This window comes from Rattus rattus, chromosome 12, assembly GCF_011064425.1.
Source record: "Rattus rattus isolate New Zealand chromosome 12, Rrattus_CSIRO_v1, whole genome shotgun sequence".
Taxonomy (NCBI): Eukaryota; Metazoa; Chordata; class Mammalia; order Rodentia; family Muridae; genus Rattus; species Rattus rattus.
Window position 1 is genome coordinate 62,808,789 of NC_046165.1, and position 27,803 is coordinate 62,836,591.

General features: G+C 43.1%; 2 protein-coding genes and 1 non-coding gene across 4 annotated transcripts; 1 reads left to right on the top strand and 2 right to left on the bottom strand.

Annotated features, from left to right (window-relative positions):
- Nucleotides 1-770: 770 nt before the first annotated feature.
- Nucleotides 771-17,261, bottom strand: Kcnrg (potassium channel regulator). 2 transcript variants are annotated; one of them, XM_032917636.1, is made up of 2 exons: nt 6,455-7,027; nt 771-2,661 (listed from the first exon to the last, which is right to left on the bottom strand). In XM_032917636.1, the coding sequence occupies exons 1-2, from the start codon at nt 7,024-7,026 to the stop codon at nt 2,427-2,429; spliced, it is 807 nt and encodes a 268-aa protein (XP_032773527.1). In that variant the 5' UTR covers nt 7,027; the 3' UTR covers nt 771-2,426. The 2 variants fall into 2 exon arrangements, 1 of the variants encoding a protein (XP_032773527.1); XR_004389616.1 differs by lacking the exon at nt 6,455-7,027 and adding an exon at nt 17,173-17,261 and having other exon boundaries at nt 2,596-2,661.
- LOC116914106 lies at nt 3,156-3,285 on the top strand. Its single transcript, XR_004389673.1, has one exon. It is a non-coding gene; the product is annotated as a small nucleolar RNA SNORA42/SNORA80 family (small nucleolar RNA).
- Trim13 (tripartite motif containing 13) lies at nt 8,954-17,299 on the bottom strand. Its single transcript, XM_032917637.1, has 2 exons — nt 17,180-17,299; nt 8,954-10,196 (listed from the first exon to the last, which is right to left on the bottom strand). Exon 2 carries the CDS (start codon nt 10,188-10,190, stop codon nt 8,967-8,969), a length of 1,224 nt encoding a protein of 407 aa, XP_032773528.1. The 5' UTR covers nt 10,191-10,196; nt 17,180-17,299; the 3' UTR covers nt 8,954-8,966.
- Nucleotides 17,300-27,803: the final 10,504 nt, after the last annotated feature.

A 27,803-nucleotide genomic window follows, 5' to 3' on the forward strand; every position in this document is an offset into this window, starting at 1 on the left:
AGTTTTTAAGGTACGGTTTCTCTTCTCCCCCTACCCCACTCATTTTTTTCCAAGGCAGGATTTCTCCATGTGGCCTTGGTTGTCCTGGAACTCATGCTATAAACTAGAGTGGCCTTGAACTCACAGAGCTCTGCCTTCTCTGTGCTGGATTAAAGGTGTGTGCTACCACCCCTGGGCTATGGCTTCCTCCTGTTCAATGCTTATTTTGCCTTGGTTTAGCCTTTCCTTCTTTCTCCCCTCCTACTCCCTCTGCTTCAACAGATTTGCACCACCGCATTTCAATAGCAAAGCTGATGACATGAATATGAAAGCTGTGAATTGAAAGGTACTACATCTAGAAGTCAGGATGCCAATCAGACAGAATGGGTGACATTCTAGTTAAATGATCAGGTAACATCACAATGTGTTGGGATACGGCATCAAATATGTCCTTTTTTTTTTTTTTAAATGTTCAGAGGTCTCCCATTGTCTCAAGTCCCTTCATTGTATTTTATGTGAGCCCCATCTCAGGGAACTTTGTGACCTCCAGAAGCATCCATCATGATGCTGCCTCCGAGATCATCTATGCTGAAGCACATACCCCCTGGGGTTTTCTTTTTTTTTTTTTTTTTTTTTTTTTTCGGAGCTGGGGATCGAACCCAGGGCCTTGCGCTTCCTAGGTAAGCGCTCTACCACTGAGCTAAATCCCCAACCCCTTTAACATTTTTTTTTTTTTTTTGGTTCTTTTTTTTTTTTTTTTTTTTTTTTCCCCTGGGGTTTCTTTCTGGACCTGAAGGTTCACCATAGCTTTGTTGGTACAGTTAAACTTCTGTCTTAAACTTAGAACTTTTATTCTTTAACTTAGAAATTGTTCTAAGTCAGGTAACCAAGTGCTGCTGTCAAGGGAGCAAACATAATGACTAATGACTGCAATCTATTCAATTTGCACAGTGGACTAAGAGCTGAGGCCCACATTCACCAGGAAACTTTTTTCCAATGTTGTACTTAGAGATGACCAAAATAAACTGCCTGGTGTCAGATTCAAGTTTGGACCAACACAGGCTCGCTGAATCATGTTGAACTGGATCTCCTTGCCTCACATGGATGGCTAGTCTCATGTTTGTAGGGACCCCCACAAAAGTGTAAGCCAAATAAACTTTCCTCCACAATTTACCTTTGGTCATGTTGTCTCATCACAGCCATAGTAACCCTACCTAAGAAAAATATTTAAAATATGTTCTTGAATGACTTGCACACTTTGAAGTGCTTATACACAACAGCTTTTCACTCAACTATAAGCAAACACTAGGAGCCTCTTGATGAAATACTTTCTCTCAGGTGCTTATCCTAGTGTTTTATACAAATAAAACACAAAGTTCTATGTATTTTAAATATTGTTCCAAAGCTTTTCACTGAATGTATATACTGTATGATTTATAAGTTTAGCACAATACTGTATGTATAGGAGCATTATAAACTTTTCATAGAACTTACATTAGTGAAGAAAACCTGGTTTTATGATGATATATGTCTATACAGAAGAATCATCTGCTGAGGGGTACAATCATAGTCATAGAGGGCTTGCTTTGTATGCATGAAGGGTGAATCACGTGGTGGTTTGAATAGTTGTGGCCTCCAATAGACTCATGTTTGAATGCTTGGCCCATAGAGAGTAGGCACTATTAGGAAGTATGGCCTTGTTGGAGGAAGTGTGTCACTGGGGAGGCAGGCTTGAGATCTTCTATGCTCAAGCTATGCTCAGTGTGACACATAGTTCCCTTCTGTTGCCTAGGGATCAGGATGTAGAATTCTTGGCCCCTCCAGCACCTTGTCTGTCTGGATACTGCCATGTTTACCACTGTGATGAAAATGAACTAGACCTCTGAAACTGCCAGCCCCAAGTAAATGTTTGCCTTTATTAGAGTTGCCATGGTCATGGTGTCTCCTTACAGCAATAAAACCCTAAGGCACGGACACTGCAGAGAAATAAAAGGCAAGGGAGAAAACAAGGCCTGGAGAAGAGATGGGTTTGAAAGCAAGTGACCCATGATCATTATCATCAATAACAGTTACTGAATGCCTACCGCATGCCAGACAACATAATGAGGACTTTGTCTCCTTTAACCACCAACCTCATAACCCTACAAGGGGAGTTAGTTTTTGTCCCTAGTTAATAGATAAAAGTTAAAACACAGAAATGTTAAATGTCTCAATTAAGTCACATAGCTAATAAATGACTAAACTAGGATTAGATACAGTTCAAGTCCAGAGCCTATTTCTAAAAGCTTTGAGAGTTCATGGAGAAAAGAGCAAACGCCAAAGCATAAAGTACAGTGCTGTTTTGAGAGAACAGGCAGTGTGACTTTAAGCACTGCTAGGGAAACCTGAAGTTCGACTGAGTACAAATCTGACATGTCCTGATATGGAATTCCCAAAGAAGAGCAGTGTCACTTCCGAGATGGCACTGGCATGGTGGTAGTTTCTGATCTCGGTGTTATATTGATCCCAAGGACTTGAGGGCTCTTTATCCTTTCAAAGACATAATATTCACTTTTGTCTCCAGAGGCTGGTGCTCTAGTGCTGACCAGACGAAAGCCTTCCTTTAATAAAGTGTCGATCAGGAGGCCCAAGACATTTGTTCCATTGGCCAGTTTCCGGTTATCAGGCTTTATGGAAATGTACCTGAGGCACACAAAGTAGTAGTCAATCAGAAAACATTCCTTTAATAACAAAACTACACATAGAAACTTATTCGCAGCCTCACACAAGCCGTCATAGCCTTTTGTTTTTGTTGTTTTTGTTTTTTTGTTTTTTTTTGTTTTGTTTTTTTTTGAGTCAGGGTTACACTGTGTATCCCATGATTGCCTCAAACTCATGATTGTTCTGCCTGAAACAAAATGCTAGTATTATAGCTGTGCACCCCAGGCTTGGCAACAACTTGGTTTTTTGTTTGTTTTTGTTTTTTTGGCAGAGTCTTACTTTTTGTCCCTGGCTAGGCTGGAGTTCATTTTGTAGACCATGCTGGCTTCAGAGTCAGAGATTTGCCTGCCTCTGCTTCCCAGGTGCTAGGATTAAAGACTCACGTCGTCATGCCTTGCCTGGCTCGTGACATCTTTTTAAAAAGAGATTTTCTTTTGAGACTTCATTTTCAAATTTGAATCAGTAACTGCATATTAAAATGGATCATTATGGCAGGCCCATTCCCCTGGGCCTCTCATAGTGTCCTGTGCTAGAGCAACCTGTGGCCAAACACCATGGCCTGGCCCCTGTCTGTAGGCTGCTGGCACTGAAATGGGTCGCACAGCAACAGGGGGGGAAAAAAGAGATCATGATTCCAACTTTAATTCTTGGTCAAAGAATTAAACTCGCTTATTTTTCTATAGGGTAACTCATTTCCAGTTCTTTGTAAATTTTCTTTAACCCAATTTGACTAAATTGATTTGTTTACTAACACTGCATATTTACAGTTTTCCACAGCTCTAGGCATTAGAACTGCCATTGTAATTTGAGATTTATTCCTGTCAAACCAGCCTTTTCAGGTTAAAATTTGAAGGTACAAAAGGCCAAGACTCTAATTTATTGCTACCTTTTCATCAATTTCTGCCTGTTATTGAAAAGGAAATGTGGTAGTCAAAATCTGATTGAAAATGCAAAACCCTTTACCCACCCACTAAGTATTCCACAATGTCAGCTCATATACCCATGTTTGCCTTAATAATGACAATATAGCACAAAAAACATCTGTCATCAAGGATATTTTTGGGTCTTTCCACTGTTCTAAAAATGTGAAATACGGCTTAGGTCAGTGTCAGGTAGACACTATACAGTTTCATGGGAAAACAGTGTTTAAGCACATCCCTAGTCATGAACTGAGGTCATGGCTGAAATGGTGATCACTAGAGGCCATGTTCAGAAACTCTTTACTGGCAAAGAAAACAACACACAACTAAAAATTACCAAACTACAAAGCACATTCCAAGAAAGGTTTATTGTGTTTGATACAAAATCTTAACAGCAGTAAAGCATCTCATCTCCCGAGTCCCGATCTAAAGTATACATCTAGAAACACTTGTGAGAAAGCCACAGAATATCATAAAATATTAGGGTACAAATAGCAAGTAGTAGGTACGTAAAAAGTAGGATCTTCTTATAATAACTCACTGAACTAAAACTAGTGGATCGGATTCCCTGAGGTTAAATTGAGAAGGATTTTGTAGACTTAAGAAGTGGATGAACTAAGAGAGAATGGGAACCTGCATTCCTAGTGCTGCACGCAGGTCAGACCAGGGCCTCCCAGTACATGTCAGGCAGGACGTCTTCCGTTGAGTGCCATCCCTACATACACCTTATTTAAAAAAAGAAGAAATTTAAGGGCAACTATGCTTTTTCATCTAATTTAAAAAGGAGAGATCAGAAAACGGCTACAGAAGAGATTCTCGAATCCTGAGGCCATTAACTTGAACTGTGTTGACTTGAGTGTGTTGTCACATGGATGGATATCTAAAAATACAAGCCAAGAACCTGAGAGAACTACCAAACAACGTTGAATGCTAGGACCATATTGATGCCAGCTAGGCTTATTCTACCATATCCACCATCCAAAAACATCTGAATAGACAGATTCAGACCAAAATCTAACCAAACAAGTAATGGCCGACTGGTTATATACTCAACCGCCATCCACAGTCATGTCACCTTATAGACTCTGTATCGCCGTTCTACCGCCATCCACAGTCCTGTCATCTTATAGACTCTATCTCTGTTCTGAACTGGCTCTGTAAGTTAAACACCAGAAGAAAATTCCAAACTTAAAACCACCAAAAACCCCACCACAAGATGGGTAAGACCACTAATCTTAGCACTCAGAAGGCAGATGCAGGAGGATAGGGTCAGACAGTCAGGCTAGCCAGGATTATGAGACCCATCTCAAAAAAAAAAAAAAAAAAAAGTAAAGAAATATCTCTGGTCTTAGAATTATGTTATAAAATGTTACTATGCCTTTTTTAGATTGAGTTGGAAAAAAATCTGTGCTGTTCCTGAAACGTAACAAAAAGTCAAGAGTCACTTGGTACAGTATATATGCAATGACCCTACTTCAGTTTCTAATCTTGTCTCTTCGGATAATTTAGTATTCCAAGACATCTTTTCACCTATCATGAGTCTTCCTAAAATCGAGGGTGGCATTTTTCCTTTGGTTTCTAACTATCTGAAAAGGGATGTCAAAAAAGGTCATCATCATTTGACTAAAATTTAAAACAACAGAAGCATTACATTATTCCTTTTATTTAAGTACTTCCTCCCCAATAAAAATAAAGAACAGAATTTAAAAGTTTGACAACAGGACCTTCGTTGGAAGACCAAGAGATAAGGAAATGTATACACTTGGTTATCCTGTCCTCTGCTTGGTACCTGAGAAAAGGGTTGTGCTGTGGAAGAAGCATTGAACAGTTCCTGATGGCTACTGTAGAGGCTAAAATATGCCTCTCCTCCGGAAGTGACGTCCTTTTAAATGCTCTAAGAACACACAAAGCATTTTTCCTCCTAAAAGTTAAAACCAGCGTTCATGGTTGATAATAATGGTACACAGCACTGAGATGTTTTCACAGGGGATAAGGTAGTATGTCCCTGACTACAGGGCAGAAATTAGCCTTAGATTCCAGCAGGGGCAGGCGTGGGGGTGCTCGCCCGGAATCCCAGCACTTGGGGGCAGAGGCAGGAGACTGAACTAGCCAGAGCTACAGAATGAGATCTTGTCTCAAAACAAAAGAAGGCAGCCATTCTTAAGATACTGACAGCCTGGGCTGGGAGAGATGGCTCAGCGGTTAAGAGCACTGGCTACTCTTCCAAAGTCCTGAGTTCAATTCCCAGCAACCACATGGTGGCTCACGACCATCTGTAATGGGATCTGATGCCCTCTTCTGGTGTGTCTGAAGACAGCTACAGTGTAGTCATATATAATAAATAAATAAATCTTTAAAAAAATTAAAAAAAAAAAGATACTGACAGTTGAATAGAGACAAAGTCAAAGCTATATAACAAGACACTAAATTTGCCATGAGATTTATCTGTCTGAAACTGGCTTTAAAAATATTCTTCTCCACTGAAGGAAAGCAGCAAACAAATTCTTGAAAGAATAAATGCATAGTATGTAAGGGAAAACCTCTGAAATATGGAAGCCAAGCATACACTGATTCATTCTAAGTCACTCCTTAGCACTGGCATATAATCTACAGACTCAGTTTCTCTTGTAACCACACAGGGCAGTTTCTAGTTTCCCTGGACAGTGTTGGTTTATTACTTGTTCAACACCTTCTTAGTTTGTAAGTGTCCAATAACTACTTGTTCTATTGAACATTATTCTAAACTTCCTTTTCTTTTGCCAAGAGGAGTTTTAGCTTAAGCAGAAAGATTTTTCAGTTTTGAGAGTAAATGTCAGAGAACTGGAATAGAAGAGATGCTTCAGCGTTCTAAATACCTGACTCCAGCATGGTTCTCAGCAGCACCATCAGAGCCACAGTGGAAGAGCAGGTCATGGTGAGAAGGTCTCTGTGGAGGTAAAGCCACCTGAGGGGAATTGCTATCGCTGGCCAGTGCAGCGGGCTGCTCTACAAACATTGTAATCCTCCTAGTCAGCATCTCGATTGTCTTGCTACAAGAGCAGAACACTCTAAAGAAGGCTTGAGTATTTCGGTTTAGGAAATGCACCTCCACGACAGCAGATCTCGCAGATCCTGATTGGAGCAGATATTGGTTTAAGAGATCAACAAGAGAGTCAAGTTCATAGAAAAGAGCCTCTCTCTGGAGCCTAAGATGGTCTGAGAAGTCCGAGGGTAACAGCAGCTCGTGATTTCTCATAAAATCTAAAATGAAACTAAATAAAGCACCATCTCTGTCCACAAAAATCTGCCCATCAACCGTCTTGAACTCTTGGTCTCTGCCATCTAACATGCCTGCCAGCCGAGAGGCAGGGAACTGCTTGAGGGTGGAGAGCCTCGTTGTGAATATCTTCCCTCCCACATTCAAAGTGACCAGTTCCTGACCACTCATCGCAGCTTCACACGGGTGGCTACAGGCCATTAGCACAGACTTATAAAACCCTCCAGCTCAACCTGCCACGCACAGTTATGAAAGAGGAAGTGGAGATAGAAAACTAGACCTAAATTCCAAGGTAACTATTGTCAGGACAAACAGTGTATCAGAGCTGTGCTTGCCAGTGTTAAGTTGCTTGGGAACTTGCGGTATGTAAAACAGGAAAGGCAGAATGCCAGTGATCCCATGACTCCAAACAGATCGTTCTCCTGTAACCCACTCGAACAAGGAACCAGAACGCCAAAAAAACCAAAATCCCCCTTGCAAATGGAGTGCAGTTCAGGGGTAGGATAGAGTACTTGCCTACTGTGTGCAAGGCCTTGAGCTCTGTCTCCAGCACTGAGGAAAGCATTCTCCACTGAAACCCTAACATAAACCTGTATTTCGAAGTCATCAGGAGCAGACCAGTCTCTGCAGACCTTTACCCAGCCCTTGTGGTCATCAGGAGCAGAGCAGTCTCTGCAGACCCTTACCCAGCCCTTGTGGTCAAGATAAATGTATAGAAAACACTATCTGGTTTTAGAACCCCCTTAGTCATTTAATAGCTGGGCCATGACTTTACCTCACCTTCAGCTCACCTGACCATCCCATGGCTGGTTGGGTAGGGAAGACGCTTTTCTGGGGCAGCTTTTCTCATCTCATCATATTACCTCTTCTCAACCAAAATCAAAGGATGAGGTAAAGACTCGGCTATCTAAAATCCATTTCACTCAGTGGGCTTTCAAGAGCCTGTATTTTATGACAAAAATAAGGCTGACTAAAAGCAGTTTTAAGGATGGGTTATTTTGTTTTCATTCGATTTCTAAGCAAGAAGAGAAAAGTACTTCTGTCCTGTGAGCATCATTCTCTTACTGAGCAGCGAGGATAGCATCAGCCTTCTCCTAGTGGCTAACAAATGGTCTCTGAATACATCTTGTCAGGGTAGTCTTACCAGCCCGAAACTCTGCAGGCAGGTGAACTGGCCTGGTTATACACACAACCACATTAGGTACCGGTTAAAAGGTGGTTTTCCCAACTCCTGCCCTTCCCACGTACACGTTTTGTATCACCTTTGTGAAAAATTAACAAGGGCCTGGAGAGATGGCTCAGCGGTTTTAAGAGCACTGACTGCTCTTCCACAGGTCCTGAGTTCAAATCCCAGCAACCACATGGTGGCTCACAACCATCTGTAATGAGATCTGATGCCCTCTTCTGGTGTATCTGAAGACAGCTACAGTGTACACGTATAAATAAAATAAATCTTTAAAAAAAAATGAGCAAGAACAAAGGTCACTGTGATTCCAACACTTGTGAGGCTTGGGAAGGATTACTAGATCAGGCTTGTCAAAAATAGGAAAGGGAGAGATACGGCTTCCTAAATTACAAACTCGGAATCTAATGCCTATAGTCTTTACCTTTTTTTTAGAATTCCGTCAGAAAAGCAGCTTTGCCTTCTTTCCCAGTATGCTTGAAGGCTCAGTACTGCCTTACCTGCATCATGGATACAGTGCTAGCTCATGTGCGCTCTAACTCACAGATGTGTGTGGACTCATGTACTCTATTACAGGGGTGGTGCTAGCTCACTTGTGCTCTCACCCCGTTCTCTTATTTCTTGTCCTAGCTGGTCTCAAAGTTCCAGACTTAAGAGATCACCAATGAGTCCAGATACACACGATTATCACAGCACAAACTCAGCCAATTTCGAGGAACAAAATTTTAACAATATTTATTCTTTTAAGAAGGAAGGGAAGGTTTAGGACTATTAAACTTCAATCTTTATGCTGACATTTGAATCACATATAAATGACATTAAAGAAATATTTAAAAAAGAAACAGACTGGAATCTTTTATCAAATCTGAATTATTCCTGTGTTCTCTAACAATCCCATCAAGGAGCAGAACTGTATAACTGAAAGTTTTTATAATAGTTTGTATTTGCATACAAATTCTGCCACATTGTTCAGTGCCACCAAACTAACATTTTTCACTCTTTCACTAAAAATGAAAAGCCCATCTGTCATCTGTTCCCAGTAAAAAACAGATTGCTCTACAAAGTCAGCTGATTTAGTCAGGTAAGAATTGAAGCTTGAAAGGCAGTCTTTCCAAGTTGCCAATTCTTCAAGTGGAGACCACTCCAGGAATACAGTGGGGCCAAAGAATACGAGGAGACCCAGCAGAACTACCGCCACGAGCAGCAGACAGGGGGGCCAGGGGCTCCTGCTGGCGAGCACGCCGGGGTCTTGAGGCAGAGAGAGTTTATCCACGTCCACCAGTTTAATGTCCTCCCACTGACTGGTATCGAAGTTCTTCATTAAAGGGCTTGTGGGCAAATTAGAGGGTGGCAAAGGAGTTTCCTTGATTACTTTGATTTTCTCCCTGAACTCCTGCATCTGTTGCAGAAATATAATGGGTTCTGAGACGTCTTTGAACGCCTCGGCGATGTTGAAGGCCATTCGCTGCTCCTGTAAAATACTGTTGAGCTTGTTGATCTCCGGGTCGTAGGTCTGCATAACTGCGAGCTTCATAGTTTCAAAGTCAGACAGGATTTCATTCTTCTTTTGATCCAATGTGTGCTGTAACTTCTCAAAAAACTCCTTTACTTTATCTGAATCTTTAGTGAGCAACTGTAGGGATTTCCTCTTGTTTGTTTCCAAAGTGTCCAAGCGGGAAAGAGCATCTCCCCGGCGCCAAGTCTCAAAGCTCTGAAAGAGGAACTCGAAGGCATCCCTTTCCTGAGTGTAGGCATCCTCAATAGAAGAGAAGACATGCTTGGTGTGACTGCCACGAGTAGCACAGATCCCACAGATCAGCTGCATGTCGGTCACACAGAAAATGTTGAGAGGCTGCCCCAAGTGTTCTTTGCACACGGGCATTTTGGGAGAAATCTTGATTTTGTTGTATTTCTCCACAATACCCTTTAGGGAGTAATTAACCTGCAGACTATTGACTCCGGTAGCTGAAGTTTCCTTACGACAGGTAGGACACTTGAATGGAGATGGTCTCCACAATGAACTCCGCACATTCCCCTCTAAGAGCCCTTCTAAGCATTTTTTGCAGAAGTTGTGTGAGCAGGGCAACACTCGGGGATCATCAAACAAACTGCAACAAATCGGGCATGTGAGGTCTTCTTCAAGCAACTCCATCACATCCTACCACAGAAAAAGGAAACATTTATTCTGATAAGCCCCTCTCTTGTAATTAGAAGACACCATCTTCCCAATAAAATGATCTCATACTGAAATAACCAAAGAATATATAGGAGACACTTGGGAAAGGCATGTATACTAAAGCATACTTAACTCACTGTGACAAGGACACTCCCGCACACAAGGCCTTTGTGACAGTGTCCCAACAACAGCCTTTGCTGAGACGGGGTTAGGACTGGGACAACTGCAAATGGAGCCAACAGGACCCAACATTGTTTTAAAACAGAGCTGACTACCAGAAGTCAGAAACAAAGAGTCCCACTGTCTGTAACAGAATGAGCTCTTTACTTCGGGCCCACAAATACAAAATGGTATGCTACTTAAAGACAGAAGCACACATATACACCCAAGCATGCACTCTATTCCAACTTCTACTATTTCATTACAATGTATCCCCATCCACTAGTCTAACGTCCTCCCACGAGGGACAAAGTTCTTCATTAAAGGACTTGTGGGTAAATTAGAGGGTGGTGAGGAGTTTCCTTGATCACTTGGATTCACAGTGGAAAAAGCATAAGAGCTGGAGTCCAATTTGACCTAGAAATTAATTAAATAAGGTGGAGTTTTGCTGTGGTTGTCTGGGAGAGTTTTTATTTTTCAATTGGTTGTTTTTAACAAACTCATCCTATGTCCTCTACGCTACAGCATTAATTCTCTCTCTGAGGGGCAGAAACCTATGTGTCCCTCCCAGAGACCTGGGAAGCCAAAAGCATTCTCACGATGATGCTACCCTGACATCTGCACCAACTGTGTCAGAGCCCCAGTGGGTAGGTAGACGCTGCTGGTCTATAAGAAGCACTGAGCTGGGCCACTGCTCAGTCATGTTCTTCCAGAGCACAAAAACAGGGAGGAGCCTTTCAACCAGAAGTGCTCTTAGCCAGGCTGATTACAGCAACACATATAGTCCCAATACTCAGAAAGACAGAGAGACCAGCTCAAGGCCAACAAAGCTTCCAAGAGAGTTCCAACCCAGTCTGGACCAAGAGACCCTATTTCAGAAGCAAGTAATAAAAGCTTGATGAAGCTGCAAAATTACTCCATCAACTCCCGACTGTTGTATGCATGTCTCTAAATGTGTGACAAGAACCACACACAGGCACTTATGTGGCCAGCGGTGCAGATGGAAAGGGGTGTAGGCTCATGCGACTCAGCTACAAGCTGAGACAGCTGCTGTTATGAGGAAAACAATGGAAGCCGGCCGTTTGCAGATTTAGGTAGCTGACAGACATCTTGAAAATGAGTAAAATGAACTTGCTATTTCCAGAAACACCGTACTTCTTGACAATGAAAAGGGAAAAGGCTGGGGTTTTATGTTAAAATTTGAATTTTTGCAAAATGTACTTTTAGTCTTCCCATTAAAGACTCTGATAAGTGGTAAAGTTATCAAATGCATGAAGGCTATTGGGGACTATTATAAAATGAAATATGTCAATATTTGGAGGTCTCTAAAGCAATATTATAAGTCATGCATAGAGAGAAAACTTGTTTAAAATATAAGAAAGGGTTGGAGTGTGGCTCAGTCATAGAGCACTTGCCAAGGCCCTGAGTTCAATTCCCAATACTGCGGAAATAAAAAATAAAAAAGGAGCAGAGACAAACAGGCTTACATTAAGTGTGATCTGACACACCACAGTATGACAAAAACACTATTTGTTGAGATTTGGTTAAAGTAACAACAACAAGTTATCTCAAAAGCTACTAAAATGCTCCCTCAGCTACAAATCTGTGTGACACCAGATTTGTGTGTCAATCAAAATGATTTGAAGTTATTTTCAATCAAACAAATACCCAGGGCTGGGAATACAGCTCGAAGCTGTACACAGCCCTAAGGTAATCACCAGTGCAGCGTCCCCGAGTCTTTCCCCAAGACAGAAAGCCATCGATCTATAAAGAATGCCACCTTTATCACAAAGTGGGGGGAGGTGTTTTTACTAAATCATTCTTTTGGTAACATACAATGGTTTTTATCAGTGTTGCTTTAAATGAGTTAACATATTTTAAAGACTTCAGATTTCATTTCTAATATTGTACATAATATTGCATATAGTACTCAATCCAAATTTGCTAAAGTACCTTAACCCCTCAGACCTAGAAACAAAATCAGTATTTCTTTATTCAGTTTACTCAGGAACACATAAATATTACCAAAATAACAAAATAGGATGGGATATTCTGTACTCTACTGGCCATCAGACAATAATCCGGGGTTGGAGTCGGGAACTAAATCCAGCAGTGCACATGCCGAGCAGAGTACACTGAGCTATCCACATGCAGTCACAGTGGTTCCTTCTGTGATGTGTGTGCAGGCACACATGCCTGCAGAAGGCCAAGGTCGGCACTGGTGTCTCTCCTCAGCCCTCCTCCACCTTTGCAGTGGGATGTTGGGCTGACTCAGCTATGCTGGCCTTTTGGTTTTCTTGAGACAGGTTTTTCTGTGTAGCCTGTATGTCCTGGAACTCACTTTGTAGACCAGGTAGCCTCAAACTCAAAGATCAACCTGCCTCTGCTTCCCTAGTGCTGGGATTAAAGGTGTGTGCCACCATCACCCAGCTTGACTTTCTGCACTTGGTAGGAGGGAGGCAAGATCTTGCTATGCAGTGCAGCAGTCACAGAAATTCTCTTGCTTTGGGCTACCGAATGCTGGGGTAGCAGGTAAGCATCTGAATGCCCAGGGAGAGTCAATAGCTAGTATGTTGGGGGGAACTTATACTAAATAGTATATAGTATGTTACCTGAAAAATAAGATTAGCAGGGCTGGAGAGATGGCTCAGCGGTTAAGAGCACTGACTGCTCTTCCAGAGGTCCTGAGTTCAAATCCCAGCAACCACATGGGGGCTCACGACCATCTGTAATGGGATCTGATACCGACCTCTGGTGTGTCTGAGGACAGCTACAGTGTACTTATATACATAAAATAAATAAATCTTAAAAAGAAAAGGGTAGGAGAGTTGCACAGCAGTTGACAGTACATGCTCTTGCAGAGGACCAGATCAGGGGGAGCTGTCACTCCCGGTGTCCCTGAGCACCTGTACTTACCACACAGACATGACAATCAAAGAATCTTTTGAAAATTAAGCTTTCATTTTAAGCATTATTCCAAGTTAAGGCTGCTGGCTCTCAGATTAGTAGGTTTACCATGGCTTGGAGTCTTTACTGTCTTAGTTTTTTGTTTATTCACTGGGATTGTTTGTTTGTTTGTTTGGGGGCTGTTGGTGATTTGTGGGGCAGAATCTCACACTGGCCAGTAGCTTGCAAAGACTGGCCGGCCGGCCACCTTCTCTGCCTCTCCAGTCCTAGGATCACAGCCACCCAGCACCACATATCTTTGTTTATAGGTGGGTTCTGGGGATTTAACTCCGTCCTTTATTCTTACAAGCCAAGTGCTTAACTTAGTTATTTACCAAGATCCTCTCCTGACTGATATATTTAAACACTGTTTTGAATTTCCTAAGTCCCAAACAAAAATGCCTTAAGATGAAAATTCCCAGGAGGCAGGAGGCAGGACTCTGGCTGAGTGGTAACCGCACTTGCTTGGCATGCTCAAAGCCCTCAGGTCAGTGTTCTAACAAATCCCAAATGCAAATTGTAACATAGTAGCTTCTCTTTTTGTTCCCAGTAGATGTTTTGGTTTTTTACATCTACTATGTTTTTCATACATAGACAGACAGACAGACATGCACAGAGGGATCATAACTTATGGGAGTCAGTTCTCCCCACCACGAGGGCTGCAGGGACTGAATTCAGCAAGTACTTCCACTCTGAACCAGCTCGCTGGCTCCCCCAGTAGGCGTTTAAGGGGAAGGCTAATTTCTACTTAAGACTGAATACAAAGTTGGACATGGAGGTGTCAGCCTGCATCCCAGCACTTGGGAAGCTAAGGCAGGAAGAGCAGTCTTAGGATAGCCTGGGCTGCATATTGAAACCTAGTCTTTTAAAACAAAACCACTATAAGTGCACGAGTAGCTTTTCCAGTGTATGACTTTGAATCCCATTGTAAGTTTTATGTTTTCCTTTTCACTTCTCATCGTATTTGATTACCTAAAAATTCTTATCCTTACTGTATTCTTCTCCATTTTCCCCAAATTCTTTTTTGCCTCAGGTACCCTCTCTCTCCTTTTCATCCTGACCACCCTCTGTATAGCCTTTGTTTCCTATTACTTATTATTGAAGTATAATAGAGGGCTGGAGAAATGGCTCAGTGGTTAAGAGCACTGATTGCTCTTCCAGAGGTCCTGAGTTCAAATCCCAGCAACCACATGGTGGCTCACAACCATCTGTAATGGGATCCGATGCCCTCTTCTGGTGTGTCTGAAGACAGCTACAGTGTACTCATACATAAAATAAATCTTAGAAAAAGAAGTATAAAGGAACTTTACTGCCTTCTTTACTTACAAATAACCCTTTCCTATATGAGTTCCTATTCTTCAGACACTTGACATCCCATCTTGGGCATGTGCTCTTATTACTTATCTGTAGTTTGGTTTTTTAGAATGGTACTGTGTAAGTAAAGTCTTACAGAAAAAAAGCTTTAATTAAAACCTTCTAATCTCTGATCATTTCCTTAGATAATTCCCTTAGAGGCCATACTTGGTCAAGGAATAAAAGCCCATCTTTAAATAGTCATTTGTGTGTATGTGTGTGTGTGTGTATGTGTGTGTGTGTGTGTATGTGTGTGTGTGTATGTGTGTGTATGTGTATGTGTGTAAATGTGTATGTGTGTATATGTGTGTATGTGTATGTGTATGCGTGTGTGTGTATGTGTGAGTGTGTGTATGTGTGTGTATGTGTGTGTGTATGTGTGTGTGTATGTGTGTGTATGCGTGTGTGTGTGTGTGTGTGTGTGTGTGTGTGTGTGTGTGTGTGTGTGTGTGTGTGTGTGTGTGTGTGTGTGTGTGTGTGTGTGTGTGTGTGTGTACGGCCTCACACACATGCAAAATGAAACAATTTTTGGGAGTTGGTTCTTTTCTCTCCTTCAACAATGCTGGTCCTGTCAGTGTAACTCAGGTCCTGTCAACAGTGGTAGCAAGCATCTTTACCTCCTGAGCCAATCTTTTTCAGATTGTCAAGTGTCTTCTAAACAGAGTATGGTAGCACATGTCTTTAATCCCAGCACTTGGGAGGAAGACTGATATCTGAACCTGGTCTACATAGCTACCCTATCTTTAAAATAAGTAAAAATGGCGTATGTGTGTATGCACATGTACACACCCACTTCTCCATGCAGTTCCTCATCTTAGCAAACAGTGAACAGGTCCGTGTTACTGTATTCACCTTGACGTACAATGGAAAACCATTTAAATCAGTTACTAGTAGTATACATCTATACATCTTGAGAACAAAGGGGTAGGAATAAAACTTAAGTTCTGGGCCTAAAACCAATGACTTCCTCACTTCCCAAGTAAAATCGTGGAGCCCAACCCACCTTGCCCTTCTACCACCCAAGCGCAGACCTGGAGTTTTCAAAGTTATAGGATCCAAAACTATCCAGAAAGCAAGTCAAAAATTCAGTATTCTAACCCAGGCAAAGCGGCAGACACCTTAATCCAAACCCAGCACTCTGAATGCAAGGGCAGGCAGGTATGTCAGTTCAAGGCCAGCCTGGTCTAACTAGAAGACCCTTGAGAGCTGAGAGTTGAGGATATAGCGAATGGCGGAGGTGCACTCAGAACGTTGAAGACACCGGCTTAGACCCCCGGAACAAAGTGGTGGGGAGTAACTCAGCACCTTTACTAAACGCAAGTTTACTCCACAGACTGCTAAACATCTCTTTTAAAACTATGGTTTTCACAAGTATCGGCTTTATCTTTTATAAAGTGATTGTCATTATTACTTGAAATTAAATACAACCAGGGCACAGAAGCATGACCTGGGGTGGGTGAGAGCAGGGCTGAGGTTGCAGCTCACAGGAAAGCACCTGCCCAGTGTGATCGACTTCCAGAACCCAAGAATGAGTGCACGGAGGAAAAGAACAGTTCGCAGTTCGGTGTTAGTTCTACTAGGGAGGGAAGAAGCCTGAAGACATGGGTCTTTCAGGCCTGGACCTGTCACTTTCTGTATACATGGTAAATCACTGACCAGAATCAACTGACACTTACAGGTTACAACCCATCACTGAGGAAAGTCAGGGCAGGAACTCATGACAAAACTGCTTGCTATTCCTCCACAACAAAGCCTTCCAACATGGAGCCCACTCACAACCAGAAAGTGCAGCAGACACCATAAGAATGTGGACTGCTGGCTGCCCATGGCCCATAATAGCCCACATTCATCAGCCTAGGGACAGAGCTGCCCACAGTGTGCTCCTCTCCTGTGTAAACTAAGACAAGTCCACAGGCCAGCATGAAGAGCGAGTACTCAGTTCAAATTGCTTTCAGGTGATCCTAGGCTGTGTGAACCCGAGGCTTACTACTTAGCCTTAAGCAGGGCAGAGGCGTAGTGGGTAGAATAGGCTAGCATAGCTCAATACTGGGTTCTTTCCTCACCAAACGCTTTTAAAGAAAAAAAAAAATCAATGAAAAAGGCATAATAGCCCCATTGAATCCTAGCACAAAGAATGCCTATATACTGACATTTTGTTTTAAAAGAGCTCCTCATGCAAACGTCTAGAGAGCTGCAGAGGGAAACTCAAGCCCTCATCTAGAGCCCCAGTAGCTGGACAACTAAGACAAACCACACAGGAAAAATGCTGCTGGATCCCTTTTCTTCCTTTAATGCACAATTTTAATAAATATATATAGTAATTACCAAAGAAATGAAAGGCAAGCATGGTTTCTGAATTTTGAAATATGGAAAGAACAAAGGCCACCTATTACTGAAAGAGGTGGGTGAAGACATTTATTCTTTGTAGTTCCATCTGGAATGGTCCTAGGACTTATAAAATCGGGTATTTTTCCCCTTCATAAATACCAGAAAATATTACCGTTTACCTTTGTTCCCAGCAAGCATGTGCTTTTGGCACGCTTACTCTTTCTCTGGAGAAAGCCGGGATTTTTCCCCCCACGGTTTGACTGTAAAACTGGAGAACGCTGTAGAGAAAGGAGAAAGAGTGTTACACACAAATCTGCATTCTTGGCCCTCTCCTGGCTAGGGCGCCTCCACAGCGGAGCGCGGACCTTCCGGGCGGCGACGCCGGGACCGCTGCCTCCACGCCACGCCACTCGCCACCGCCCACGCGGGTGTCGCTGGCCACTGGCGCCGGACCAGCGACTCCCGGCCCTCGGCCCCTACCCAGAGCGCGCCGCTCACCTCCACCAACTGCGGCCGGGCTGCGCCGGTGCAAAATGGACACGGCGACCACGCCCTCTGCTCCCCGCCGCCTCGCGCCTGCGCACTGCCCAGGTCGCCCAACCTCTGGGAAGTGCTCCTGGGGAAGCTAAGGCGACGGGATGGGTTTAGGTTGTTGTAATCTTTGTTGTTGTTCCTTGCATTTTTCAGGAACAACAAAAACAAAACATAGCCCAACCCTTCATATCACTTTGCCTGCATCTCAGGACCCAGAGGACCCGGCGATCGCTAGGTGGAACACCACTGACCCAGCTGTGCAGAAAGGCACCACTGCGGTTCCCCTCGGAGGCAAAAACTTTTAACTGGTTTTAAAATATCTTGCCCGTAACAGCTGCCCTGACTTTCCTGATATCCTCCTCCTTGGCGGAGACCCGTGGTTACAGAGAATGAAAAGGATGGTTCCTATCCAAATTTGAAAGCCCGAGGTAAATGCCGAGTGAGTGCTGGAGGAGCACGTCCACTACCGCCTTGAGAAGGTCAGCCTTTGAGAGCAAATTTGGGGAAAGCCCCTTTCCGAATCAATGAAAATCTCCTCCTCCCCATTGCGTGTGGTCCCAGCTACACCATTTCTAAGAACAATCCCCGTGATTTCTAATTTAGTCCTCACGAGAACACCTACAGTGGAATCAAGAGCCGAATCAAGGGAACAGGTTTTTCTACAAGGTGGGAAAACAAGACGCACCTCCGGAGGGTAGCGTCACATTCCAAGGACACGTGTAACCGGTTAAATTATTTAATATGTATACCAATAAAGACGGGAGGCGGAAACTGGGGTAAAAACCTACTAGCTCAGTGAGGTAGCTTCGTACTCTAAACTATACACAAAATATTTATTTACAAGTTTGATCCTACAACTACACTGCCAGCTCCTTAGAAACTTCTGAAGCTCCTTCTAGAAAGGATCTTCCTAGCCCCCCCCCCCCAAAAAAAGGCGGGGGACGGGGAGCTCTATCTTTGGTCCATTTGATATAAAAGAAGTCTCTAACCTCTAGCTCCTCCCCTACACCCTTGGCAGGCTGAACCACGGTCACCGTCATGATGGGGAGGTTCCAAGACAAGAGGGTAGGAGCCAAACCGTGTCACCTTTATGGTAGTATAGCTCAAGGCCACCCAGTGGACTTAGCCTCTGGTCTTAGAAAGACCAAGACCTCTCTCAAGCAATTGTCTTAAAATAGTCAGGAATTTACACTCTTTAGCATCTTATCTATGGAGCCTTCTAGAGGGACACCCAAACTGCTTCTCTACAGGACTCACCTAACTGCATCTGACGAACAGAATATCTACCTAGGCTTTGACGCTTTGCTAACAATTAGGTTCTCTATGTACAATAATCAAGTACCTTGTAACAGACAGGTTCTTTTCTACCAAAAATGTCAGTGCAAATGAAAGCTTTGTCCCAGACCCAAACAAAACTTCGGGCATAATATGCTGGCAACTGGGCATAGTGGAACAGGCCTTAATCCCAGAGTTTGGAGGCTGAGGCCATCCATTATGCCAGCCTGCTCTACATAGTGAGTTCCAAGACAGTCAAAGCTACCCAGAGAAGTCCTGTCTCAAAACAAAAACCAAAAAACCAAAATAAAGACTGAATAAGGCTGTGGCTCAGTGATAGAGTGCTTTCCCGTCGATTTCAAAACCTGGATGGACTGATCCCCTGAACAATCACGCAAAAGTCTATAAAAATATAAATGACTAATAATTATGAGGAAAGGCAGTTCTTTCTCACTGAAAAACAAATACCAAGTAAAGCATTGATGTAGCCTTTTAAAATGCAGTAATGGTCAAAGACTTGAAAAGTCATAATGAGCTGCTGCTGGGTGGGCACAGTGTCTGACAGCAGGCATAAAAGAGGGGATAGTCTTAGAACCTGGGAGAAGCAGCAGGGAAAAGCAGCATAAACTGGGGAAAACCAGAATGCCCAGGGGCTGGGCTAGTCCTAACAAGTTCTGAAAAGAACAAGCTGAATCCTGTCCCACAGTCCATGAGCACAGGAAACAATGATGCTCTGTAAGCCTCAAAAGGATGGAGACTATCACAAATGCTTAAGGAGACTAACTAGTATACCTACCCTGACGTCTATACAGTGAGGCACCCCAGGAATATGCACGTACACAGATCTACCCCCTTTTAGTTAAAATTTCAAAATACAAAAAGAGAAGGAAATTGAGCTTTGAAAATGACTATAGAATCTTCCCAGGTATGTTACTGATGGCTTTTGAAAAAAATCCATGTCTGGAACTGAGCCCAGAAGTAGGGATGTGGCAGTGACATGTTAATATGACATGTTCACTTTGCACAAAGACCGTAGTAGATGCTGTTGGGTAGAAGATCACTGTGGGGGAAACTTGGGAAGCCGGCTGACCTACTCAGTCACACAGGCCAGTCTTTATTCCACTGTGAAGGGCAGAGGAGGATTAAGGACAAGATACAGAGTATGAAAGCTCTCCCTGGGAGAATGGCAGGAGAGAGATGGCAAGGTGACAGATGTCATAGTGTTTACAGCTCCAAGGCTTCACTTGGAAGAATGTCCCCAGGTGACTGTAAGGGACATTCGGAAATAGAACCACCCACCATAACCCGGCTGAGAACACTGTCCTTTCCTTAAAAACCACAGTGATCCCAGAAATATGGAGTCTGGGGTAACCTGTGTTCCCTGGCCAGGGTTACTCATCTCTAGCTTCAGAATAAGCTCTCTTGTCCCTTTGAAGTAGAGTTACAAGTCAACAGTTCATAAGATGGAGAGTGGTCAAGAAAGATACCCCACACCAATCTCTGACATATACACAGGGACCTTCAGCTGACACCTGTCAGTGAGCACAAATGGGGAAGAGATGATGGGGGTGGGGTCAGAAGCCCTGTGAGTACATACGGAAATGACACCAGCCTCAGGGAGACAGATCAACTTTACCTAGGGTCATCCAAGGATTATGTAGTGTTGGGGGTAGGGGTAAGAATATCAAGGATGGGGGCTGGAGAGATGGCTCAGCGGTTAAGAGCACTGACTACTCTTCTAGAGGTCCTGAGTTCAATTCCCAGCAACCACATGGTGGCTCACAACCATCTGTAATGGGATGCTCTCTTCTGAAGTGTCTGAAGAGAACTACAGTGTACTAACATATAAATAAAATAAATAAATCTTAAAAAAAATGAATATCAAGGATGGGCTGAGGGCTCTAGGTTCTGAGTTACCGCATTAGCATAGGGAGGCATCCCGGGAATCTCAGGTGCTAGCCGAACAGGTTCCTAGCTGGAGAAAGGAAGGTGAACTTGTAATCTACGGCTCTGTGACAGTCTGCAGGTAGAGGCATGTGGGAGTTAAGGTCAGAAAAGGGGAAGCCCGGCTAGTAAAGGAAGTCCTCCATTTTGCACCAATCCCAGAAGACTATCCAGACAATAATAGACATCAACCTTAATTAACAGACCAAAACACACACGCACGCACGCACGCACGCACGCACGCACGCACGCACGCACGCACGCGCCCCCCAAGGGAATATCCCCTGTAACCTTGAAGAGTCCTAGAGGGGTATTCTTGACACTTTTAAATAAACAGAATTCCCCAGAGGCCTGCAGTGGGGACCTGGAAATAGATATCTTTAAATAATGCCAACTATCCTCAAATTATTGTAAGTTTGAGTTTCACTAGGCTGGAAAGTAACAAAAATAAGTGAGAACATATGAATCTCAGTGGTCCGGCTCTCAAGAAAAGGCCTTCCTCATGCTGGGGTCTCAGCCTAGCCTTGGGGCTGCCCATCATCTTGGCACCTACCAGCTATGTTTATCTCCTCAGAAAAACTTGAGCCCCACAGAAAAGTCTGTAACCAAGTTACAAGGAGGAACAGGAGGAGAAAAAAGATCCTTCTTCCATTCCTGGTTTTTTTTTTTTTTTTTTTTTTTTGGTTCTTTTTTTTTGAGCTGGGGACCCGAACCCAGGGCCTTGGCGCTTCCCCTAGGCAAGCGCTCTACCACTGAGCCAAATCCCCAACCCCTGGTATTTTTCAAAGAGGACGTTCTTAGTTCTTAGCCACATTTACGAACTAGCTACAACATGTACTGGTAACAACTACAACATGGATAGGACTTGACCACCCCATCTGCTTGTTGCTTGTCCTCCCTCCAGCTCCTATAGGTATCTCAGGAGTGACGGACTGTCCTAACAGCTTCCTGTGTGTGCAAAGCCCTAACTTCCTCTGGGTGGGGCTAGCACTGCGGCTTATGTCCACCGTTCTTCTTCATTCAGTCATAATGGATGGTGAGTTCAGGTTGGGACCCAGTCTCTAAACAGCGGCGACTGCAAAGCAGGGCAAGCCACCCTGCCACACAACACAGTCTTCCAGTTAGCCAGAAGGATCCCATCTTTGGGGACACAAACTTCACAGATGTTTCTCTGCCTCTGACCTAAATGAGACCTCTGTGACTCTTTGGGATACATGAACACCTTCCCCCCAAATTCCCGTTAAGAAATAGAACTTAACAAACCAGTCAGTTTCAATATGGAAGCAATCTTCAGGATATTCGTGGTTTTCATCCTAAATTTGGAAGGAGAAACAGGCTTTCTGTAGCTGTGGCACTCAGGTCTGGTTTTGGAAACCTCTTTTAAGGAAGAAATGCTTCCAAAAGAAGCACCCAGGTCTACAGAGACAGTCTCCCTCTGTGGCCCGACCTTCCACTGGACGCTGCCTTTTCACTCGTGTTCCCCACCTGCCATTGATGCTGCCGGTTCCCCATTCCTGTTTCATTTACTTTGGAGGAAATTTTCCAAGTGGCAGTGCCATTTACCTGACACACCATGGGCCAATTTTAATCTTCACTGTATTATCTCTGCACAGGAACAGTACGCCTGTGTCTCAAAGACCACGGGGCAAAAAGCAGGCCCTTATTAAACATCTGGTGAATAAAGAGGCTTATGGATTAATAATGAGGAGTTCATACTTAGCCACCGGAAAGAGAGCCCACAACAAATTCTCCAAAGTGAAGCAATTCAGAAAAACAGGAAATTATGCAAACGTGAGAATTGAAAGGGCATCCTCTGGAGTCTATGGGAAGCCTCTCTCCGCTGTACTCCAAATTAGAAACTCTGAAAGAAACACACGTGTAAACAGACCTAACCCTGACCGAGACTGAAGAAGCAGCAATGAAGTCTCCCGAGCAGAATGAAAGCAAAAAAATAAAAAACAAGATAGGGCCAGACGCAGTCAGAGCAGAATTCTACTAGACCTTCCCGAAGAATTAAACACTGATACTCTGAAAATTATTCTGCAAAATAGCAACTGAAGAAACGTCTCCAACTTCCTTTTTTCTTGCAGCTACAATTATCAATACCTTTTTTCTTATAAAAGATAACATTTCATTGGGGCTAGCTTAAAAGTTCAGAGGTTCGGTCCATTATCATCAAGGCAGGAACATGGCAGCATCCAGGCAGGCATGGTATAGGAGAAGCTGAGAGTTCTATATCTTTTTTTTTTTCTTTCAAATAAAATTTATTTTGCAGATCAGAATTCACTTTCAAATATATTTTCTCTGTAAATACAACTTTTTAGGTACTAAGTTTGTCATTCACTGGAGGCAATAGAATGGTGCCATTTTACAATGGATAGAATTAACAGTTTCAATATGGTCGTTCCAGGTAGAAGGTACAGTCTAGCTTTACACATTCAACCTGAACCCCCAGAAAGGTGCATGAGAGTTCTATATCTTAGATCTGAAGGCTGCTAGCAGAGTACTGACTTCCAGGCACTAGGGTGAGGGTCTCTCCCAACGCCCATAGTGACACACCAATTCCAACAAGGTCACACCTCCTAATAATAGCCTCTCATAGACTCTCTTCATGGTGTCAAGCCTAAACTCCACTTCTTTGCATGACCCCTTCAGTCCTGGGCCATCAACTACAACTGAGGCTGCACCTTCACCAACGGCCTTCCCTGACCTCTCACAGTGTCGAGCCTCGGCTGATCTTCATGATCCCTCCATGCCTTCAAAACCAGTACCACCTGGGTGACTCTTACACATTACCAAGTCCAGCTGCAGCACAAGGTACAACCTTGGCTATCTCTGGAACGCAGCTTCTTTGTGCTCTCAGAAAACACATCCCAGAAGATTTCACCTCAGTGATGATGCTGGTCTCTCTCTCTCTCTTTTTTTTTTTTTTTTTTCTTTTTTCCGGAGCTGGGGACCGAACCCAGGCCTTGCGCTTGCTAGGTAAGCACTCTACCACTGAGCTAAATCCCCAACCCGCTGGTCTCTTCTTAATCACAGCTTTTTCTTAGCTCCAGCTAACCAGCATCAATTATCCCAGTGGTCCCTTCTATTTTTCCCTCTAAAGCCAGAGCCACATAGCTGAAACTGCCCAATTATCGATACTTAAGCCACACCACAACCCAACAACAACAAAAAGAAACTTATAGACCAATATCCCTTATGAACACATAGACGCAAAAATTCTCAGCAAGATCCTCGCAAACCAAATCCAAGAACATAACAATTATCTACTGTGATCAACTAGACTTTATCCCAGAGATACAGGGATGGTTGAACATATACAAATCAGTAAACATAATCTACCATATAAACAGAAAAACAGTAACACCACATGTTCATCTCAGATGGAGGAAAGGCCTGTGACAAAACCCAACACCCTTCATAATAAAAGTCCTGAAGAGAGCCAAAGCATTTCTACTAAAATCAAGAACAAGGCAAGCCTGCCCACTCTTTCCTATTTATTCAATATAGTACTTAAAGTCTTAGCTGGAGCATTGAGACACAGAAGGAGATCAAGGGGGTACTAATAGGAAAAGTCAAAGTATCTTTATTTTCAGGTGACGGGATTTTATACATAGTAAAAGACCCATATAACTCCACCAGGAAACTTTTTTCTCTGTTTTCTTTTTTCCTGAGCAAACTTTAAACTGATACCTTTGCATCAGAGTAGCAGGACACAAAGTTAACTCACACAAGTCAGTCATTAAATAGCTTTCTCATATAAACCACAAGCATATTGATAAAGAAATCAGGAAACAACACCTTTGTCACAATAGCTTCAAAAAAAAAAAAATCATGGGATAACTCTAACCAAGCAAGTGAAAGACTTACATAATTTAAGACATTGAAGAAGACACCAGAAGGTGAGAAGATCTCTCATGCTCATGGATCAGTAGGATTGATAAAGTAAAAACGGCCATGCCGCCAAAAGCAGTCTGGAGATTCAGCACAATTCTTCTTATGGAAACACAAAAAACTCAGGATAACTGAAACAATCCTGAGTAATAAAGAACTGGAGGCATTGCTGTCCCAGAGTCCACGCTGTGCTACAGAGCCAGCGTGATAACGATAGCACGATATTTGCATAAAAACAGATACTTTAATCAATGACATTGAAGACCAACCCTTTTCTTTAGTCAACACATCTATGGACACCTGATTTTTGACAAAATAGAAAAGGAGGTGGGGGAGAGACAGAGAGAGAGAGAGAGGTGAAAAGCTGGAGTATCAAAACATGCACCTCTCTGATCAACCCGGATGGCTGCATGTTTAACACCAGTTCTCAACCTGTGGGTTGTGGACCCTTTGGGGGCTCTCACAGGGGTCTCTTAAGACCTCATGAAACTGAAAATCTTCTGTATGGCAAAGGACATTGAAGCAAAAATAAAATGGCAACCTACAGAATTGGAAAAGGTCTTTACCAATTACACATCTTACAGAGGGTTAGTATCTAAAATATATAAAGAACTTTAAAGAGTTAACATCAAGAAAACAAACAACCCAATTTTAAAATGGAGTACAGAACTAAACATAGTTATCAAAAAGATAAAAACACATGTGTCTGAGAAACACTTTAAAAAATTTCAACATCATCAGGGAAATGCAAATTAAAACTACTTTGATATTTCATCTTAAAGCTGTCAGAGCACCCAAAGGTCACTAAAACATCTGGTAACACATTTGGGTGTGGGGTTAAGGGAGCAGCGCTCATTGCTGGTGGGAGTATAAACTTGCACAGCCACTATGGAAATCGGTGTGGTGATTCTTCAGGAAGCTGGAAATCAGTATATACCTCAAGCCCTAGCTATACCACTCTCAAGCATATGCCCAACTGACTCTTCATCAAACCGTAGAGATACTTGTTAATCCAGATTCATTGCTGTTCTACTCATGGTAGCCAGAAATTGGAAATAGCCTAGATGTCCAACCGAGAAACAGCTAATGAGAATCTGGTATACTTATACAATATTGAATAGTACCCATCAGTTAAGAAAAATGGAATTATGAAATTTGTAGGTAAGTGGAAGGAATGGGAGAAAATCGAGCAAGGTAACCCAGACCCAGGAAGACAAACATTGCACATTTTTTCATATGGAGAGTAAACCTTAGATATGTGTATTACAACCCAAATAAACACACGTTGGGTGTCAGTAAGGGACTACTGCAGAGAGAGGCTCTCCCAGTACTGGAAGGAGAGTAATATTGTTATAGAGGCAAAGGGAAAACAAGAAGGGAGTATTAAATAGAGGGGGATGGATGAGAAGGCTGAAAGAGGGAGAAGAACTAATATTAAGGACCATTTCAAGTCCTACTACTGTAGAAGTTTCCTAAAACATACACATACACGGAAAGAATCTGAATGGAGTCACCGAAAAATAGGGGAGACAATGCCCCAGTTAGACATTTTATGCTACTAAGTAAGACCTCCATGGGCAGGAATAGGTTCCATCTTGTTGAGCTGCTGGCCAAAGGAGCCATCAAAAACTGCAAACATCACACACTATTGCCAAGACTATGGTTGCTCTCCACAACCTGCTGGTAAGGCCCTGCCTGCTGAAGACAGCGCCTACATATGTCATGAAACCCGGAGCAATAGGGCTAATGCCTGCTGACTATTGTTCCCTGCACTGGAAGATGCTCTGCACCCTGCTAAGGGCAGGGAGATAAGCTTCAGTATCTCCCAGTGATCAGCCTGTGACCAACAGCACGACCAGCCTGCAAGATATACTGCTCGAGTGGCCAAGAACTGGGAAGAGATCGCTCATGTATGTGCCTAGGAGAAAACCTAGTGGCCAAGAACTGGGAATAGATCGCTCATGTATGTGCCTAGGGGAAAAACCTAATACTATTTTCACTAAAGGAACATGGCAGTAGATCAACTCCTAATGACTCTCAGATATATCCACAGATCAGTGCCTCAGTCAGCCATCATCAGAGAAGCTTCTCCTTGCAATACATAACAGCTAACACAGAGACCCACAGCAGGCAATGTGGGGAGAGTGAGGGCCTATTTTCAAAGCCCTCCCCTCAAGGATCAGGCATCTATGCAGAAGAGGAAGTGGAAAGACTGTAAGAGCCACAGATAATGGACGTCTTCCCGACACAAGAGAAGGTATTCATTCATACACATATCAACTCAGAGGCAGCTCGAAAAAGGCCTACACAGGTTCAAGTCCAAAGGGGTCCTAGCCCTGAGCAGGAAGTAGATGTGAGCTCCCACTTCTAAGCAAGATGCTATCTACAATTGACCTCCCTGACAAAGGAGTCTCACTGGGTATCTTAACCAGATTGCAGGCGATGGCCAGCACAAAATGAACGCAATGGTATTTTTGTAGACATTTTGTTTCATATTGCTTTGGGGACCTTTTTTTTTTTTTATTCTTACTGTTCTTTTGCTTGTTCATCTTGATTTCTGCTTTTGAATTTTTGTAGAAAATTATATGTGTGTGTTTGATTAATTTTTTTAAAGAGATTAAAAACAGTATAAAGGTCAGTGGGGGTAGAGAGGTGAGGATGATCCGGAGCAACACGGAGAGGGAAAAACATGATTTAAATATTGTATGGAAAAACTGTCAAGTAGTCATAGTAGTAATAGATTTAAAATCAAAGAATTCCACACAACTATCACTTGTGAAAGCTGTTGGCATAGAGCTAATATCTCCGTCTTATGTAGGCATTTTATATTAAAATAGCAATGAACCAGGCTTAATACCTAAATACATACAACCTCGAGTGGGACCCACTCCTTCCCCAGGACTCTTCTTGGGATTTTTTGAGACTGCTTGTGTGTGTGTGTGTGTGTGTGTGTGTGTGTGTGTGTGTGTGTGTGTGTGTGTGTGTGTGTGGCGTGTGTGGTCAGTTTTCTTTGCAGCTTCACACAGATTCTAGGAATGGACTCAGGTTTGTGTGGCAGGTGCCCTTACCTGCTGAGCCATCTCGTATGCCCAAGGCTGCTTGCAGTGGAGATGTGACCGCCTTGTGCATCCCTGTGACCTGGAGTGCTGCTGT

Bases quoted from the DNA above. Each gene is read 5' to 3' on its own strand.
- Trim13 (XM_032917637.1), bottom strand. From the start codon at position 10,190: ATGGAGTTGCTTGAAGAAGACCTCACATGCCCGATTTGTTGCAGTTTG.
- Kcnrg (XM_032917636.1), bottom strand. From the start codon at position 7,026: ATGAGTGGTCAGGAACTGGTCACTTTGAATGTGGGAGGGAAGATATTC. The intron at 2,662-6,454 runs GTATTTAGAACG...TGTGTGCCTCAG, and splicing joins GAGAACCATGCTGGAGTCAG to GTACATTTCCATAAAGCCTG.